Here is a 19,812-nt window from a genome sequence, read left to right on the forward strand (position 1 = left end):
CCAATGAAAATTAACAGGGTTGGCCCCGCCTCTCCAGATTCCATATAATAGTTGTTTTCCGACCCGAGACCTCCGGGTGTGGCGGACTTGCTTTTTCTCGGCGAGACGGTGGTGAGCTTTCTTCTTTTGGCTGTTAGGCTCCGTGTTGTATAAGCCTTCCCTTGTCGGTATTCGCTGTTTTCTCTCGTTTGAAAATGAGACCTCTAGCACGGCGTTTGCTTTTTATTTGGCTTCTTAAAGCGTTTTCTTTTCAAATCCGCTAGCTCTACTTAAAAATTTAGCTAGCTTGACGCTCAGCGGCGTGCACTTACCTTGTCGGTGGCATGGCGTGGAGTGCGGGCCCGGCCGTTCTCTGGCTTTAGTTGAGTTCGCGATTTAGGGCGGGATTGGGTAAAAGGAGGCATAAAGGAAATGGCGCACGAGGGAGAAGGAGGCAGAAACAATAGTGGTCTGCGTTTGGTTGGCCTTGTCTAGTTTGCTTTATTTTCCTTAGAAATCCGAATTTAACCTCCTGCTTTCTCCTCGGGATAAGCGTCTTTTCCTTCCAGTTAGGGGAAATGGCGCTGCAGGGGAGACGCGTGCAGCATTTTGGACTTGGGGCCAAAGAAGGTATTAACAGCTGTATTCAACTCTTCCTAGCAGCGCTGTCTTCTTTGGGATGACGCCTTATCGCCCCGAGGGTTCCAGAGCACTGCGTTGCCCCGTGAGGTCCGCGATTCAATCGTGGGTGTAGTCAGGGCTTTATGTGTTGCAGATGCGTAGGTGTCGGAGGCCCTGGTAACTAGAAGAGCCTTCGGAAGGGCAGTTTTCTGCCCTAGACCTCTGTTTAAACCCTTTCCAAGTTCACTTTTGACGCGCGATGCGGTTGGAGCCGGTATTGCGCCACTAATGGTTCTCAGCTGAACACGGTGTTGACGGAGCTCTCTGCATGTCTTCGTTAATTCAGACTGGAAGAGCAGCACCAGTAACCTAAAAAAAAAATAGGATGGTGTACAACAGAATTTATGAACACTAGACAAAACAAGAGCCGGTTTGGTGTAGTGGTTAAGGCATCTGGCTAGAACCCAGGAGACACTGAGTTCCAGTCCCGCCTTAGGCACGAAGCCAGCTGGGGAGCCTTGGGCTAGTCCCGCGGTTTCAGCCCTAGGAAGGAGGCAGTACGTCACTTCCAAAGATCTTGCCAAGAAAACTGCAGGGACTTGTCCAGGCAGTCACCAGGAGTCAAAAACTCAAAGGCATGCATGCACACACACACACACCTCAAAAAAGAAATAAAATGATGATAGCACAGTTGTGCCAAATTAGACTTGGTGAGGCTCTAAGCTATGCAAAGCTTGGAGGCCCCTAAGTTGCAGCAGAAAATCTCATGAAGGTGTGTACCAAAACAGGATTTTGGGTATCCACAAAAATTTGAAAACATACACACGCGTGCGCCTTTTAATTATTTAATAGCAAGGTATTTAAAGGGAAAAATACAAATTGAATGAACTTGTTTTCAGAATCAAAACTGATACCACATGCAACTTAAAACATTTTTTCTTGATTTCTCAAAAGCAAAAACATGAATTATGTGTTCAAATGATATGCTATGCAGCTTGTCATTTTAAAACTACACAAACATTTGCTACAGGAGATTTTAAAAACTACGGTACACATGAAAAGCCACATAAAATTAAAAAAATTATGAGTCCCTAAGCTGTAGTTTGTTTAGCTTATGCCTAAATCCTGTGTACATACTATACTTCTAGCTGCTTTCACCTGCCACTTTTAATAAAGTACAACAGCTGGCACCTAGGTTACCAGCTTCAGTCATACCTATGCCACATGCAGCATTTACTGTTAATGTGTTAAGAATGTGTATAGAAAGGATTGAGAATGTGGTCGCTAGAAGGAGTTAATACATCCCCCCAAAAGAGGTGAAAAATTTCAAGAAAAAGCAATATATGAAGCAGTATATGGGTATGGTAGCAAACAGGAAGGAAATATATGGAGAGAGAGAGAGTTGCTAGAGCAATGCTGACTAGTTTTTGTTGCTGTTTGCTTTTATTCTCATTTCTTTGCTTTTTCTTACTCCTTTTCTGCACTCTACATTGTATTGTTTACCCCCAAAAGGAATGATGTGACTATGTGTGCAGTTTAATTGCCGTTTGTACTGTTCGGCTTATCATAAAGCACCTGTAATTATCTGGGATTCTGATGTATTATAGAGTGACAAAAGTCCCACGTGATTATACTGTAAAATCAGTTTAAATGATACAGCTTTATGTAATGGTGAGAGAGATCTCCAGCAAGGGCGTCTTTGGGAAACAGTGGGATGGAGTGGTGAATGAAGTAGGTAAAGATAACATCTTTCTTCATATTGTGATAAATTCCAAAATTTTGGCATACAGTTTAAAATACATTCAAGTTCAGTAGAAATAACATTTCATTGTAATAGCTTCAGTTTAGAGGTCCGTAATTTAACAGATCTTTCCCTTAGTATCGTTGCCTTCCATGAATATTCTGTGTCACAAGCCCAAAAAAGATTATATTCCTATTCAGCGCTCATAAAAGCTTTATGTAAGGCTGGTGTAATGACAGGGACCATAGAAATTGGTCTTTTAATGAAGTTGAGGCTTGGGATACAAATACCTCTGCTAAGTTTAGATTATTGTATTTACTTCTGAACATCTGATATGACTCAAAATATTTTCTTGTTCCGTAGGTTGAATAGGAGACATAAACGAGATGAAATCCCTTTTGGTCACTGCTGTCACTGTTACCTTTGTTCTGGCTTTGTTCCTCCATTCAGGTAAGTAAGCGAACACAACAGCACAGGTAGTCCTTGCTTAAGGACCATTTGTTCAGCGACTGTTCAAAATTATGATGGTACTGAAAAAATGGACTTATGACCTGTGCATGAAGTAATAGCTCTTGCAGCGGCCCTGTGGTCATGTGATCAAAATTCCGGCACTTGGCAGCCTGCCTGCACTTAAGACCAGAGGGGTGCTGCATCTTTCCCTGCCCACCTATCTCCCCCCATCTATGCCCTTTTGGTTGCCCTGCACAGTGGCAGCGCCAGGGCTGAAGTAGAGGCCCAGGGCCTTCAGCAATCTCAGCCAATGGGCCTGCTGTTTGGAGAATGGCAGGAACCCCCTTCTTGCGGTGATTCAGAAGACCTAATTCTCCAAATAGTGCACCCCATTCCTTTTCTAAATAGCACACCCATTCTCACGAGACCTGGGGAAGAACAGAAAGTTTCTGACGGATTGCGAGAATAGGGCACATGTTTTGGAGAAGGAACGGCACAAGTGACTTGGAGAACAACACAAGCAGCCTCAAGAAGAAGGCCTGGCACAGCCAGCAGCTGCCTCACATATAGTAGGGTCAGGCCAGGTGTGCCTCATCAGCAGCAGGAGGAAAATGGCAAAGGTCAGTTGGGCGCAGCAGAGCCTATGAAGTGCAGGGTGGCAGGGGCAACTGGGGCTTTGCGCAATGGTGCTGGGGTGGCTGGCCATGGTGTGGGGCTTGAGGTGGCACTTCTTGGTGGTGGCAGCTGGCTGAGACTACTGAAGGCCCTGGGCCCCTACTTCAGCCCTGGTACTGCTGCTGACTGCCACTGTGCAGGGTGGCCAAAAGGGCATAGATGGGGGGGGGAAGATAGGCAGGTGAGGGGAGTTGCAGTGACCCTGCAGTTGTAAGTGCTGCTGGGCTGGGGTGGCTGAGGCTTTGTGTCACATTGCAGCACCCCCCCAACTTGTGTGTGGCCTGCGCTGAGGCACCCCCACACTCCTTACCTGGGACTCTGTCCACTTAATGACCATGATTCTTGGTTAAAGATGGCAGCCAGGAGTGCTGGGATTGAGGTCACTAAATGAAGCAGTCATGTGATATCTCACTTTACAGTTGCATCACTGAGCAATGGAAATCCTTATCCCAATTGTGGTTGTTAAGTGAGGACTACCTGTAAACGACAACAGAATGCAAGCAATGCAGTGACCAGAAGAATGGAGAGGTGAAGGTGGCTCGTCATGCAAAGGGATGACTAAGCAGATCAATTTTAGCTTGAGTTTGATGGCTTAGAATTATGTTGGTGGTGTTCTGAATAAAATGATAGGAAAAAAATACCCTGTGAATGACAGATTCTTGATTGGAATTGTATGAAAGTCTTTTATAATCACAAATTGCTGAAGCAATCCTAGAGATCCACCTTCAAGGGAACTCCTTTTTTTAAGGTGATACGAGCAAAATGTTTTTGCAAGGAAGTATTTATCACTTCCTTCATTTTACCAGCTAATCCTTTGACTCATTTTTATTATAGGAAAAGGCAGCTATGATGCTCTATGTTTTCAAGACTGGGTGTTGACATTCTTGCATAAGGAGGGACTTAATCTAGGATTAGTTAGTGGCCTAGACATGCTCATAAATTCAATTACAGACAACAATGTAGACAGTGTATTGTGAATGTGAGATTCTTATTTATAAGGTACTTGTCCAGGCTTAAAGTTCACAGCATTTACATCTTCAAAGGATTTTTTATTTGTGTGTGTGTGTGTTTGAAGCATTCTTGACTCCTGGCAATTACGTGAACAACTCCGTGTAGTTTCCTTGGCAAGATTTTTGAAAGTTGTTTGCCATTGCCGCCTTCTTAGGGCTAAGAGACAGTGACTGGCCCAAAGTCACCCAGCTGGCTTTCATGTCTAAGGGAGGACTAGAACGCACAGCCTCCTGGTTTCTAGCCTGGTGCCTTCACCACTAGAGCAAATTGGCTCTCTTTTTTTTTGTTGGTGATCCACTTGCATTCTACCAGTTGTTTATCCTGCTTCATTGCTTTCAGTTTGCTGGTTAATTAAGGAGCTGAAGGAGCTCTTGCCAGAGAAAGAGAGCATGTTGGAATGCTAGGTTGAAGCTTCCCAAGTGATTTCAGGAATCCATCCAGATCATCTAATTCAGTATTGGCTGGAATTTGTTCTTTGGCCCACTCTAGATGTAGTTTTCAGCTGGGGAACAGTCTGTATAAAGCCAAATAAGTAGCTGTAAAACTACTGCTGCTTAATTCATCTGCTTATTTAAATACGGGGGGAGGGGGTTCATATATTAGTGTTATGACATATGTCATTCTACATCAGAGATTCACAGCTTTTTCAATGGACAGCCACCACTGTGATTTCACACAGTGTTGAAGCCAGCAGGTAAAAATTAGAAATGGCTGTCTCCTCTTCTATAGCAACAGTGCTTGCTATTGTCAGCAGTGCAGGTTCATTGTAATGAGGTTCTGGGTCTTGAACATTTCTGTAGTAGAATGTAAGGGCACAGAATTCTTGTTATGTTAATTTGTGCAATACATTCTCGGTTTTTAACTTTTGCTCTAATACTGAGAAAGTTCAATATATGCAGACACTCACTAACCTGACAGCAATGCAGAAGAATGCAACAGATCTCTCAGTCACAGTTGTACAACCACAGATGCCTCAAGGATTTGACATAACATCTTATTTCTCTTTTGGAGGTATAGCCAATGACTAGGTTCACTATTTTCTCTTTCCTAACACTGGTAGTTGGGCTTAAGTTTTCAGATTAAGTTAGAACTCCTCACTGGGTTAAGAAATGGCACCAGTCCTAATTCTACTCATTTGATTCTGTTCAACTGAATGGCATGGTGCGTCTTTCACATGACTGCATGATTATTGTTTGTTTATATGAAATATGACACCTGATGGTAATAATACATTTGATGGAATAATGTATTCTTTTTATTATTGTTAGACTAACAGTGTAGGTAGTCCTTGCTTAGCAACCATAGTTGGGACTGGCAACTCCTTCGCCAAGTGCTGTGGTCGCTAAGCAAAACATCATGTGACTGCAATGGGCTTATGACCTCACTTCTGCCTTGGTCATTAAATAGATCACCGCAGTTGTTCAGTGGAACATCACATGACTAAAACTTGTGATTTCACTTCCACGTTCTCCATTAACTCTGCTTGTCAAGAGCCAGTTTCAAATAGTTGCTAAACAAGGCAGTCAGTAGCGAGGCTTACTTGTTGCCTGTTTTCTAATAGGGATTCAGTTTCAGGAGAGAAAATTGTGCTTAGCTGCTGCTTTTTCCCCCCCCTGTTTGTTTAGGAAGTGCTTTAGTGTGTTACAAGTGTGATGGTTTGAACTGTAACACGAATGTGACCTGCGTAGGCAACCAGGATGCTTGCATATTAATACGTTTTGGTAAGTATATTATTTTACCTTATTTATACTTAGTTTGTGAAGAAATATACAAATGTATTAATGAGATTTTTAGGCTGCCTGATTCCAATGATCCTGGGCATTAATATGTACATAGACAATAAAATCAATAAAACTCCAATATATAGCATCACCTGGAAGGAACAACAACCAAACTCTCCCCACAAACTCTGTCAGTTTTTGACTCCTGATGACTGCCTGGACAGGTCCCTGCTGTTTTCTTTGCAGTGTTTTTCAGAAGTGGTTTGCCATTGCTTCCTTCCTGGGGCTGAGAGAGAGTGATTGGCCCAAGGCCACCAGCTGGCTTTGTGCCTAAGGTGGGACTAGAACTCACAGCCTCCTGGTTTCTAGCCTAGTGCCTTAACCACTACCCAAACTGGCTCTCCCCCCCACTAGCAGAGAGAAAAACAAAGGCACACCCTACCACATTACCCAAGGTCTGGGGAAGAGCTATGTTTTTAATACTCTTTGAAAGGCTGGTAAAATGGCAGGCCATACAAATCTCCAGAGGGCAGGTGCCACAGAGAATTCTTCCTGGATCCTGGAAGATAGCATTTCTTAATCAGTGGGATGTGGAGCCCAAGCAGGAGGTACTGGGATCAATGCCTAGATGGTTAGGCTAACAGTACCGATTCTGCCCATTTTGTCAGGATTCACAGGCTTGTTGGTGGCATCAGCAGGCCAAAAAGCAATCGGAGTAATTTGACCGTGACAAAGAACAGATGGTATCATCCTACCCTGAGACAAAACCGAGATCAAGAGTGTGACTTCCAGCATGGGTTGGGCCCTCAGTTCTGTTCCCCACCATCCTACCTCCAGCCCCTTAGGCCACAGGTACTGTTCTTCCACAGACAAACACTGTTCTATTACACAGGTTCTCCCCCAGCTGATTCTGCCAAAGGTGCCCAGCTTGGTCAGTTAAGGTTGCAGTGATAATTATACACTCAACACACCAATATACTTCCCATAATCCAATTCTTCCTCATACACCTCCCCCTTTTATCTCATACAGTTAAAGATCAATCTGCCCAGCAGGCCCCACCTTGAGCTGTGAAAACTAAGATGGAAAAAGAAAAAGTCTATTGATTTACTTCAGACACACTAGACTTGGCTTTTGTATTGGCTTCCCTCCATATGTTTTATATAATGCCATAGGATAACCTGGCATGCTATCTGTGCGGTGTTGAAGCAGAGTGCTTTTTGATGATGAGGGTGGGTTGTGGTGAAGGGGCTCCAGCTCTCCTGTCCTTGCTGGAGAACAAGTTTGGATAGAACCCATCAGCTGATCTCCCGGCTGCTGGCTTATAAAAAAGCAAATGAAGAAAAAGAAGCCTTGCGTTGAAAGAAAGAGATGAGACCCTTTTGGGGGTGTGTGTGTTGTTTTTTAATTAGGTAAAATAAGCAATAAAAGATGAAAAAGGGAAAGGGATACACATGCATACATAAAATAAACTTTACACTAGAGCAAAAGTTGGAATGAAAATGTGATTTTAAAAAAGGACTCTCAAGGGCCAAATAAATACCTTGGAAAGTAGAGAAGTGGGGGAGAACTGATGGTGAGAAGCCTTGTGTCTTGGAAGAACAGGTAATGGTTTTGCAAGATTAATAGCAAAGTAAGCAGAGTTGTACCCCCATGTGCCTTCCTCAGAAAAGCAGTTCTCTAGTAGGAGATGACAGCTCTGCAGACCCCTAGAAGAGTCAAGCAGGTAGGCTTATCCAAAATCCCAGGGGCTTGAATTTCAGATTGAACTTTCAAAAGTGATAAAACTGACCTGTGTTTCTAATAATGCACATTTTCATTGTCAAATGACAACTCAGAGGCTCTTAGTCACTTTATCGGAATGCAGTCCCCACCCCCCCGCTGCCAATTTGGGGATTATGTCCTTTTGTGAATTGAGTTGAACTGATAACAGCTACTCTTCCTCTGGTATTTTTTGTTTTCAACATTTTTGTTTTTTAATTCTAAGAACGGTTAGAATTATGCTACTTTATGTTTATACTAGTAAATGCTTGTTTTACTAAAACAAGTGCTTAATTATACAAACTATGACTTAAAGCTTGTTACTGAGAAGCTTAAGAAATTGTTGCTTATCTTTCTCCCTTTTTTGGTGGAAAAAAAATAGTATTTCTTAGTTGTTCTGTCTTGTTTGGCCTGTGGCTGTTATCAAATGGTAGAATAGAGGAGTGATAGAATAGAGATGGTAAAACCTTTCAATGAAATAGGATGTCTCCGATGTACAGGTTAAGGATTTGGGCCAATGCAAAATCTTTAAAGCAGCTTTTTTGGTTAACTTCTATTTTGTAATTTTATATAGAATTCTACAATATCATTTAAGGGGTTGTTTTTAACTTAACCTATAAAAAGGGTGTGAAATTGTTGAACAGACATCCTTTTCTCCAGATACACACAGAAAACTCTTAATTAAACAGGATGGGACCTAACTATATAATCTTGTTTTTTTTTTTCTTTTAAGCTGCAAGAAATGTATCTGACTGCTGGAGGTATTCCGATTGTAATACAGACTTTATTGAGAACCGTTTCCCAGACAAAGACTTCAGATTCAAGTGCTGCACATGGAATTTGTGTAATGATAGTCCAATTATAGTAGGTAGCAAGGTAGTCCTCAGTGTGGCTTTCTTGCTGGCTGTTGTCCAGATGTTACATTTTTAGTCTGGATCTTAAGTGGGGCATTGTTTTCAGTTTAAAAAGATACTGAACATTGGTATTTCACGAGAAAGCATTGCTGCTGGAGAAGATTAAATTATTAAGATACAGTATTCATTACATGCAATTTGTTTGCTATGCTGCACTTTTCATACTTTCCTTTATGTTACTCAATTCTATTTGGAAATTTACATCTAATCTGTAAGATTAACATTCATATAGCCAAATATTTGACTTATATAAAGACCTACTTGTGCTGGGGAGCTATTTTTGAATCTCATAAAATTGCGAACCACATTTTAACTTGTAAGCAACTGTTGCAATAAAAGTGCTATTGTATACTTAGGTCTGGATCGATTTTTTGATCTTCAGGCTCTTCGAAGCCACAGCTGAAGCTTGTCTAGTATGCTAAACCACTCTAGGTAACAGTGAATGAACACACCATCTCCTTGCCACTTTTGTGTGTGGTTCCTTATCAATGTTTAGTGGCTTTTCTGTGATTAAATGAAGTGTCCAAATACAGAGTGGCCACTGTTTCAAAGTAGCACTTTGAAGCCTATTTATTGTGAATACTGCCACTGCTAGCAGGAAATGATATTCTTTGTTTGGACAATGTGCTTTTCCTTAGAAAAGCCACAGCTTGAGACTAAAAAGTTGGGTGTAACAGCAGTAAGGAGGCAGTGTGAAAATGTGTTAATTAGCCAGTCTCTCTTGAATCAAATCTTTATTACAGTGAAAGACCAATATAAGCCTCTTTTGGTGATTATTGTCAAATGCATTCTTGCTCCTTCCTAACTGCTGTATAGCAATTAGGTTTTGTTGAAGACTCCCACATATAGAATGGGCAAGAAGGCATTATGTGAGCAGCCTTACTAATTATCGCTGGTAACCTTAGCATTTTCTGTATCTCTCTGCTGCTTTTTACTGGTCATCCAGATTTTGTAGCCCTAGGAGGAGAAACATTCTATAACATTTAAGTTAGCCTCTCATAGGATCCAAGACAATGCTTCTACATAACCTAGTTTGGAAGGAGGATTAGAGAAAGAGTGCTTGACACATGACCACGGGAACAGTTTTTATCCATGTAGTTGGATTTGATATTGGTACAAATGTACAACAAGAAGAGGTGAAGATGGTATCAAACATCTGTTTTGGCCAACCTCCTTCCCCCCCATTCTTCATCCGTTTCATGGGCCATATCTGGCTTCTTTGCTTTCTGTGTGTGATTTTTGTATGTTTGGTATGTTAGATTTTTCTTTTAAAAAGGAATACAAATGTACTACATGAATGCTGTATTACCCTGTCATGTTCTTTAAAAGAAATTGGGAGCCCAACTTAAATAAGCTAAAAGACAAAAACATTTTTAAAAGAAGAAATGGATTGAATATACAGGTAGTTCCCAGTTTAAGCACGAGTTCTCTTCCCAAGGTCACATACACTTTCAAATGAACAATCATTCTTCTTGTTCCCCAAGATGTGCTTTTTTCAGAAACTTTAGGGATTGATTGTGAATTCAGTTCAGTTAAATTAATTCTAAAATCATTAATACTATTGTAATGCAAATACAGATTCCATTTAAACCAGAATTATTCCTGTTGGGGATAATGGACTTTCAAATAGGAAAACATCTTATTAGAATTACTCAATATATGATTACCACAGCAAGACTTCTTTATGCACAATTTTGGAAAACCCAGATACAATACAATACAAGAATGGTTGTTAAAACTGATGGACATGGCAGAAAATGACAAACTGACTTGCTTATTAAAAGAAAACTCAATTACTACCTTAAAGAATGGAAACCATTGATGGACTATTTGCAAAATGCAGGTGGGGTGAAGCTTACATTGGGATTTAAAGATTAGATTATAAATGTAATGGGATATATTAGACAAAGAATTATTATTTAATGTATTAAAAACTAGCACTTATGATAGCCTTATTATTTCTACGACCAGAGATAGATTGGAAGTTATCTATTTTTCATACCTTTTCTTTTACTTTACTTTTTCTTTTCCTTTTCTTTATATTTTGTATTTCAAATTTTTTATTTCTAACTTTTAAATATTTATCTTTAAAATTTCAATAAAATACTATAAAAATATTATTGTAATGTATTTTTCCTTTTGTTGATTAGTTTAACATAATACAATATATGAACACACACAACGGTCTTTGGTATTATAATTAGGCAGTTGGGAAACAGATATTCTTACCTAGATCTTTTGGTAGGTACCTACCCAGAATATACAGTAGATTTTCATGTGGATTCTTTTAACCACCGCTGCTACATTGAAATTAATATAAAGTGGATGAATGTGTTGTTTGAAATATGTCCACAGTGCAAAGCTAAGATCTATGTATTATATAATACACAATACTGATTATCAAAATGTTTTCCTGGTTGCTTCATTCATGGAAGTTCTTGTATTGGCTAGATCAAAAAATTGACTACGAGTAATTAAAAAACAGGCAGTAGAGCTCCAAAGAATCACCCTGTGAAATCTCAGTGACACAACTGCTTGGAGGACAGAACAATTCCATTAGTAAGTCACGAATGAGTATAAGCATTCATCCAACCTGTTAAAAAGTATGCTTTAATTTTAATGCAGACATTTATTTTGAAATTGATGCTATTGGTGTTTTTGCTTCAGAAAAAAACCTCAGCATGTGTCTTGTTACAACACGGCTGTTTTTTTTAGTGTTGGAAGGAAAAGTGGTCTCCAATCTTTTGGGGAAGCATTTGGTATTTGGGAAATTGTCCTGGATGCAGATGCGCCTTTGCAGCATGGTTGCAAAGTCACATCCATTTCACAGGATGGGAGACCGGTGAGGATACTTACTCGAAGAGCAGAATATAAAGCAAAAGATGAGGCCTGAGGCCCAAAACACCGACCCACACTTTCGAAAGCCTATTTTTCTGTTCTAACAAAGCCTTCAAAACACAAACCTACTTGGAAACTGCCAGTTCTGGCCATTGCTTAGCATCACTCTACTACTTTCTCCTTACAGCCCTTTCATCAAGTTGACAAACGTCTGACAACTATGCTTTCATTCTAAATCACCAACACCCACATGCACAAAATTATTAAACACATTTTCAAACACATTGCTTTAAGAAACAATGTTCTTCACTTGTCCCTCCCAGGAACAACCCCACCATGATGAAGCAGCATGGCAGGACTTGGGGGGGATGATATGCCTACCCATTATGAATGTTGCCATAGTTTACTCACCCCAATGTTTTACCTACCCCCCTCTGAACAATAACTACATGGATTGAGCTGGCATAGTACAATCTACAAACCCAGTTGGCTTGGTTAACTTATGATTGTTATGCAAAGTGAGAAAATCGAATTGAGTTAACCACAGGTAAATGTATTGCCCAAGCACAGCCACTGAGTGCTGAAAGCACATGGAATGTTCAAACTCTGGATGGACCATATTGGTTAGCTGTAAGATTACTAGATCTGAGCTGCAAACATCAGGATGACCACTAGATGGTAGTAAAGAGGTACAGAACATTTGTAACTTTTGCTTCCATCTCTGATTGTCCAGAGTTTGTATTTCAGATCTGGTAGCCCTAGAATGACTTCCACTGCAGAGGAAGAGATTCCAGATTGTTCTTATGCTGTTGAATTGGACTGAATGCCTAAGAGCAGTCATGGGAGCAATACAGAGCCTCTATACAAAGACACTCCTGCTGGGATATTTTTTTTCCCCTCCGCATTTTTGGGAGCAACTGCACTGAAATTTAAAAACTTTCCTAAACCCTAAATAATTAGCTGTTGTGAAACAATAGTATTGCATAATTCATCTGCTCAATATTTTATTGGAGGGCTTTCATATATTATGTTGATAGAAAACTGACATTCTACAGCAGAGATTATGAACCTTTTCAGTCAATAGAAACCATTGTGACATTTCACAGAACATTGAAATAGGCAAATATTAGATTTTGCTGAGTCCTATTCAATGGCAGTAGTGTTGACTATTGTGACCAGAGAAAGTTCATAATAAGGTCCTTTGAACATTCCTGAAACGGTGCAACAAGGCACAAAACGTCTGTTACAGTAACAAGTAAAGGAGCCCTTATGTAATATATTCTCTATCTCCTAATTTTTAAATTCTGGCTCTACTATTGAGAGAGACTTGATACATGAACAAACCCACTAACTTCCCAGCTTTGCCGAAAAATACAACATGCGCTGTTTGATGCATTAGAAAATGGCTATATTGTAATCATGATATCTCATTGTATAAAATTTCCTTAAGTGTTGTGCATATCACCATATTATTGCCAGTGTTATTATATAGTTATCATAAATGAGCATTTGGGGGGAACTGACATTATATTTGTCATGATGCAAATGATGTGAAGTATATATTTGTGTTATTTGGACAATAAGGCAAAACGATGGAAGTACATAATTTATGGGTTTTGTGTTACAGGGTTTGTGTTAAAGCATCATGATGCATATAATATTATTTTGACATAATGGTTTTTACTGGATGCCTACAGTACCATATGTATTGATTTGTATCTGTTTGGTTCCTATATCCATCTTATCTCCTATATTTATATGGATGTAGGAATGGACATGTATGACAGATTGAGTACATGAGACCCAGTCAAAGCAAACTAGAAAAGACAAAGGGTTTCTTCTGGAAGTTTTCAGCTTATGGAAAAACACTAGAATGAAGATAAGAAGACAAAACAAGAGGTGGCTCTCAAAAGAAGAGAGAATTCCTATATGAAATATACCAGGCAATGACACTCAAGTGGAAAAGTACTAGGAGTCATGAGAACATTATCTGGCTGGGACCAGCCAAGCCTAACAGGAAGTTATAAAATGGGAATTGCTACTTGCTACTTATGAGCGGATTGCCTATAGACATAGATTTTGTATGGACAAGTATAATGAAATATGGGACTCATTTATACAAAATACACTAGATAAAAAAACCAGGATAGTCATATATTAGAAATATATATATGTACTTGAATAATATTTACATTAGACAAGCATATATAGAATTGGAACTATGTACTATTATAATGATGTATTAATTTTTTTGTTGTACTTTTTCACTTTTGTGTTAAAGCACTTTTATGTATTTTTTTCCTTTTTTTGTAATTAAAAATAAAATAAAATGGGGATTGTAATACTTTTGACCCATCACACATAGAATGAGGTATTGTGCAGAGAGGATGTCCCTCCTTGATTCTTGTGGAACTTTATCCCTAGCCTGACCAGTTGGACTTTGAACTTGGAGGATAGGCATGGGTGCACAAATAGGTCAATGGAATTTTTAGTTCAGAAAATAATAATTGTAAACCAGCATTTGTTTCTAAGTTTCTGAGTTTCTGCATTAAAGAAAAGTAGCACTGGAGGTCCTGGCAGCAGCAGGAGTCCTTGGAGAGGGAATACAGGTGGCATGCTCCACGAAGTTTTCAAATGGAGCCAGAACTTCTCACTGGATGAATCTTTGCAGAGATATTCCTTCTTCCTGCCCCCACACTTGCCTAATACAGTGATAGCTTAAGTTGACCACAACGTTTTTAGCAATACTTTTCAGTTACTGCAGTTTATTTTCTACCAAGGATTCTGTTTGGGAAATGGCATTTAGATTTTCTTTTTTGGCGGTTTTATTTTAAAAGTACCATAGTGTATTATTAGTGATAGTTACTTCATGACTCAACAATAAAACATCAGTACAGCTGATAAGGATGTTTGTTTAGCATGCTATTGTAAATTGATTGTACTTGATTTATGATGTATTGTAATTATACTTTATTTCAGAAGCACTAGGATAAATGTTTACATTGGCTTCCCTCTAAGCATTTTGTAATACAAGAGTTGAATGAAAAGTAATGCCTCTACCACCATACTTTTAGTTTAAATAGGGATATTTTAATAAAGGAAACAGGAAAATAATTGTTGAAAGGAGTTCCTTTGTTACCCTATATTTACTTCTCCACATAATCACTACCATTTGCTACATGCTTCTACCAAAGTTGGCCTTGTTAAAGCCATCATGAAAGAACTCACTTTGTTCAACCAGATCCTGACAGTCCTTTCCATCTCTTGACTTGTGTCGAACAGATGCCCATGAAGGTATTCCTTCAATTTTGAGAAAAGGTGAAAGTCATGTGCTGTCAAAACTGAAGCTATGCCAGTTGGGGTAAGAACATGAGATCCAACTTTACAATTGCATCTTGGGTGGCTCATGAGGTGTGAAGACCAGGGTTGTCATGCTGCAGCAAAATTTCCTTCTTGTGCTTCCAAACTCTGCTTAATTGTTTTTTTCAAAGTTTTGAGAGTTGTAGTACAGTGTTCTGAGGTGATAGTGTGTCAGATTCAAGGAAATCCACATTAAAAACACCACCTGCCTCCCAAAAAACTAACTAGTTTTCCTGCCAAAGTCTGGATTTTTATTTATTTATTTATTTATTGGGGGGGGGGGTAGGTGAAGCTTTGTGATGATATTCCCTGTACTGATGCTTTGTTTCTTGGTCATAAATGATGAGCTCATGTTTTGTTGGCCATCATGATACTGTGAAAAATTCCTTGCTTTCATTCTTGTAACATAACAACAATTGCTGGCATCTCTATCATTAGCATGGAAAAAACCCATCTCACACAACCTTCTAATATTGAAGAATATCAATAATGTAACCTACATGTTTATGTAAAATGCCAAGCTTGATAACAATTTTCCTTTGAATGATCTGATTATTCCTAATCATTCATCAACCTTTCTAATGTGAAACTTGTCAATTGCTCTCATAGGTCTACTTCTTTCTTGATCCCACATATCAGCACTTCCTGGTTCAACATCTTTATATTTTTGGGTTCAGAGTGCAGAAAACTCATGTCAACAAAATCCTCACCATAAACAATTTGCATTCAGTGAAGAATTTCAATTGGAGGGATTCCTTTAGCAGTCAAAAAACACAATCATGGCAAATTGTTTAAAGTATACTGATGAATATTCACTGTAGGGTTACATTTAATGAAAAACAGCAACACCGCCTTAACTCACAGTAACTTTCTATCAACTGAAGTGAAAGAATAGATGCTAAAACGTTTGAACTTCTAGCACATCAGTACTGTCATCTGTTGGCGATGTATAACATTGCAGGCATTACTTTTCATTATACTGTATCCTCTTTGGCAAACACTTTTGCTTTTTTTGCAGTTTGAATGTCAAATAAAGAGGCAAACTAAAAGATAGACTGACCTGAAGAGAAGAGGCAGCAACTGAGAAAATTGGGGAGAGAGAAGCATTGATTTCCTTCCCCAGAACTGGCGTAGTGTAAAAGTTCTTCAAGCCGTTTCCCTCAGACGAGTGAAGATTCAGCAGAATGGGAGAAGCCCAACCAGGAACAAACAAGGAGAAAACATGAAAAAAAAGTAAAGACTTGGACAAAACAGAAGTAGAAAGCAGAAACTAAAAAAGAGTGAATATAGTTAAAATAGAAAATAGTTTTATTATTAAGATTCATTTCTACAATAGTTGTATTTACAATTTTTCTTTTATTTGTAAACTTTTTTTTAAGATAAAAGTCCGTCCCCCCCCGCAGTCCCTGAAGAAAGATACAAAAAACCAATCAATTGCCCACATTTCCAGTGCTTTGTGACTATTGAGTCTGGGTCAATCTCGTTACAGATTGGTGGTGCTAAACAAATCTGGTTACAGATTATGGTGGCACTGAATGAAGGGACTTAAGACCCGTGCCCAAAGTTATGGCCATTGCAGCACCCCCATGGTCACATGATCAAAATTTGGACACTTGGCAGCTCACCCGCACTTACAACTGCAGAGGCTCTTCAACCCCCCCCCCACCTGCCTATCTCCCTGCCATCTATGCCCTTTTGGATGCCCTGCACAGTGGTACTTGTCCGTGGCAGTGCCAAGGGACCTTCAGCAGTCTCAGCCAGCTGCCACCACTCCCCAGGCCTCTACATCAGCCCCAGCGCTGCTGCTCCCACTGAGGAATGCCGCCCAGGAGTGCAGTGCAAAGGAGCTTTTTGGCCTGCTGTGGCTCTGGGGCTGCTGTTTTTTTTTTTCCCCTAGCACAAAGCCCACCCTCAGCCTGGCCAGGCACACCTTGTCAGCAGCGGGAGCAAGAAGACAGTGAAAGTCAGCTAGGCAGCAGAGTACAGGGTGGCAGGGGTCTTGGAGTGCAGGGTGGCAAGGGTGACTAAGGCTGGGACTAGGCTGGGGCAGCAGCGGCTTCCCAGTGCATGGCAAGCAGCCCCAGAGCTGGTGTTTTTGGGGCTGCTTGCCACCCTGCAAGGCAGGGTGCAGGGTGACCAAAAAGACAGAGATGGGGGAGGAGATAGGCTGGTGGGGGGAGTTGGAGGCAGTCCCTTACCTGAGGCTCAGGAGGGGAGGACCAAGCCTGGAATGGCTTGGATTGGGGTGGGTAGTCACTTAATGACCTGCGATTAATGACGGCAACTGGGAGTGCCGGGACTACAGTTGCTAAGTGATGTGGTCATGTGACATCTTGCTTTACAACCGCATGGCTTAGTAATGGAAATTTTAGTCCCAATTAGCCGAGGCTTACCTGTATTGGCAGTTCAAAAAAAGAACCTGCGACAGAGAGGTCATCTGGCAGCCTTGTCACCTGATGGGACTTTGGAGGCACACCTTCTCTGTAGCTGCCCCAGCCCTTTGAAACAGCCTCCCACCTGAGATCTGAGGGATCCCTACCCTTTTAGCCTTCTGGAAGGCCATGAAGACCTTGCTGTTCCCCTAAGCCAGACCTGTACAACTTGGCAGTAGGTAAGGGCTGAAATTAAATAGGTATTTCTGCCCTATATCAAAGGGGTCACAGACCGCATGGGAAAACTGATGGAAAAACACAATTTCCAAACAATCTTCAGACCCACCAGAAAAGTACAAGAAGTGCTAAAATCAGCAAAAGACAAAAGGGATCCCCTCACCGCCGCAGGAGTATACCGCATACCATGCAGTTGCGGGCAAGTATATATCGGGACCACAAAATGCAGCATCCATACCAGGATAAAAGAACACGAAAGGCACTGCAGACTACAGCAACCAGAAAAATCTGCAGTAGCTGAACATGCTCTCAGGCACACTGGACACAAAATCCTGTTTGAAAACACAGAGATACTGGACAACACCAACAGCCACTATACCAGGCTATACCGGGAAGCCATTGAGATTCACAAACACCAGCACAGTTTCAAAAAAGAGGAGAGTCTAAAAATCAATAAAACCTGGCTACCAATCCTGAAAAATACAGCCTGCAAAAGGTCAACGAACTCAGCTCAACCACCAGGACATGTGAACAGTTCACACAATGAACTTGCTAATCACCCCCAGCAGCCCCTCGTTAACAATTCAATAGAAGAAAAAACCCTGCCTAATCCCCAGGAAGATACACACAGATGCTGACACCAAAACAAGCAGCCACTCAGTAACTCAACCCTCCCACACACACCCCCAATCCCCCCTTCCCCCCCCCTCAGATCTCTATAAATATCCACAGAAGGGTCACATCACCCTGGGCACAGAGAGAACTGCTCCTGTCTGTGCTCCTGCACTCTGAAGATGCCGGTCACAGGTGCTGGCGAAACGTTAGAAAACAAAACTTTAAGAACACGGCCACACAGCCCGGAAGAACCACACCAGCCATCGTATGCCGGCCGTGAAAGCCTTTGACAATACAAAAAAAATATTACTTTGGTAAGTTTGAATATATTTTTAAGGTTTTCCTACCATTTACATTTCGTTAATGGGACGTATTACACTTCTTGTCAGCGATCAGTTTATCATACTCCGGAATCATGTTTGAAATCGATGTTTTCAAAATATCTTCCAAATGTTAATCGGTTAGAGTTTCACTGCTTTGGTGAGTAATTTTGCCACCCTCGTCGCCGTCATAACGTGTCAGCACTCACAGGCTGAGCGCTGATTGGTTATTTCCCTGAAATCACCCCTGTGACAGTTCAGCGCGGAAACTTTATTTAAAAAAAAAACACATACTGCATTTTCAGACCTCGTGCTCACGAGCGATGCGGGCCACATGAAATCCTTTGGCAGGCTGCAAGTGGCCCACAGGCCATATGTTGTGCAGGCCTGCCCTAAGCATTGGACTAGCATGGGGGTTGAGCTGGGAGGCTATTTGGTCTGATGCCTGGAGGAAGAGTGGTTTTATCTCTGTTTTTATTGGTTTTTGTGAGCTGCCTAGGATCGTTATATGAGACTGTAATATAAGTTCTGTAAATAAATAAATAAAAAGCAAGGATTGTGGTTTCCCCTCCTTTGCTTTCATTCACGTATCACATACACAAGCAAAGCACAACTTGTACGACATACTTTCATATACCTAACGATAGTTCAACTTCAGCTTACACATATAAGGAAGAACCATATTTATAATCCTGATTTTATAATTCTGCCTAATTGTTCCTACTCAAGAATGACTGAAGTAGCAGTGAGTCTAAGGTCATTTGCCCTAGCTGCAGGTGCTGGCGTAAGAAAAGCTGTTACACGTAGCTCCCCATCTGTTGAAATGAAAGCTGATGGGAATATGTTAGGCACTAAGGAACATTATTGGAGAGAAAATTGAATGAAGAATAAAGAAAGAGCCGAGCGATCTAATCTTCCTCCTTATTCTATTTGGCAGAACAATGTGCTGGACTCTGACCATTAATTTCCAATCAATCCAAATGTGGACATGATTACAATTTTTTTCCTTGTTGGGAGACATTGGGACAAATTATTTTCTTCTGGTCTTAGAAACATTATCTTCAGATACTGGAGTTCCACAATAGTTTCATCCACCAGAATGAGTTTAGTTATTGATTGCAGGGCTCATTTTTTCATGTCCTCCCAGCCATTCTTTGTCCAAAAGTGCTAGTCAGGAATGGAAAGTCTTCCTAACTAGT

General features: G+C 40.6%; 1 protein-coding gene and 1 long non-coding RNA gene across 2 annotated transcripts; one reads left to right on the top strand and one right to left on the bottom strand.

The window, feature by feature from the left end:
- The first annotated feature begins 24 nt into the window (after positions 1-24).
- On the top strand, positions 25-9,226 carry LOC103048075 (CD59 glycoprotein-like). Its single transcript, XM_007433217.3, has 4 exons — positions 25-111; positions 2,705-2,791; positions 6,103-6,198; positions 8,691-9,226. Exons 2-4 carry the CDS (start codon positions 2,728-2,730, stop codon positions 8,885-8,887), a joined length of 357 nt encoding a protein of 118 aa, XP_007433279.1. The 5' UTR covers positions 25-111; positions 2,705-2,727; the 3' UTR covers positions 8,888-9,226.
- Positions 109-18,360, bottom strand: LOC148214961 (uncharacterized). Its single transcript, XR_015797034.1, has 3 exons — positions 16,130-18,360; positions 3,777-3,943; positions 109-969 (listed from the first exon to the last, which is right to left on the bottom strand). It is a non-coding gene; the product is annotated as an uncharacterized LOC148214961 (long non-coding RNA).
- Between the last annotated feature and the right edge of the window lie 1,452 nt (positions 18,361-19,812).

Source organism: Python bivittatus, unplaced genomic scaffold (assembly GCF_059951505.1).
Source record: "Python bivittatus isolate LINGU-HERP-01145 unplaced genomic scaffold, Pbiv_v1 ctg000480_np1212, whole genome shotgun sequence".
NCBI lineage: Eukaryota > Metazoa > Chordata > Lepidosauria > Squamata > Pythonidae > Python > Python bivittatus.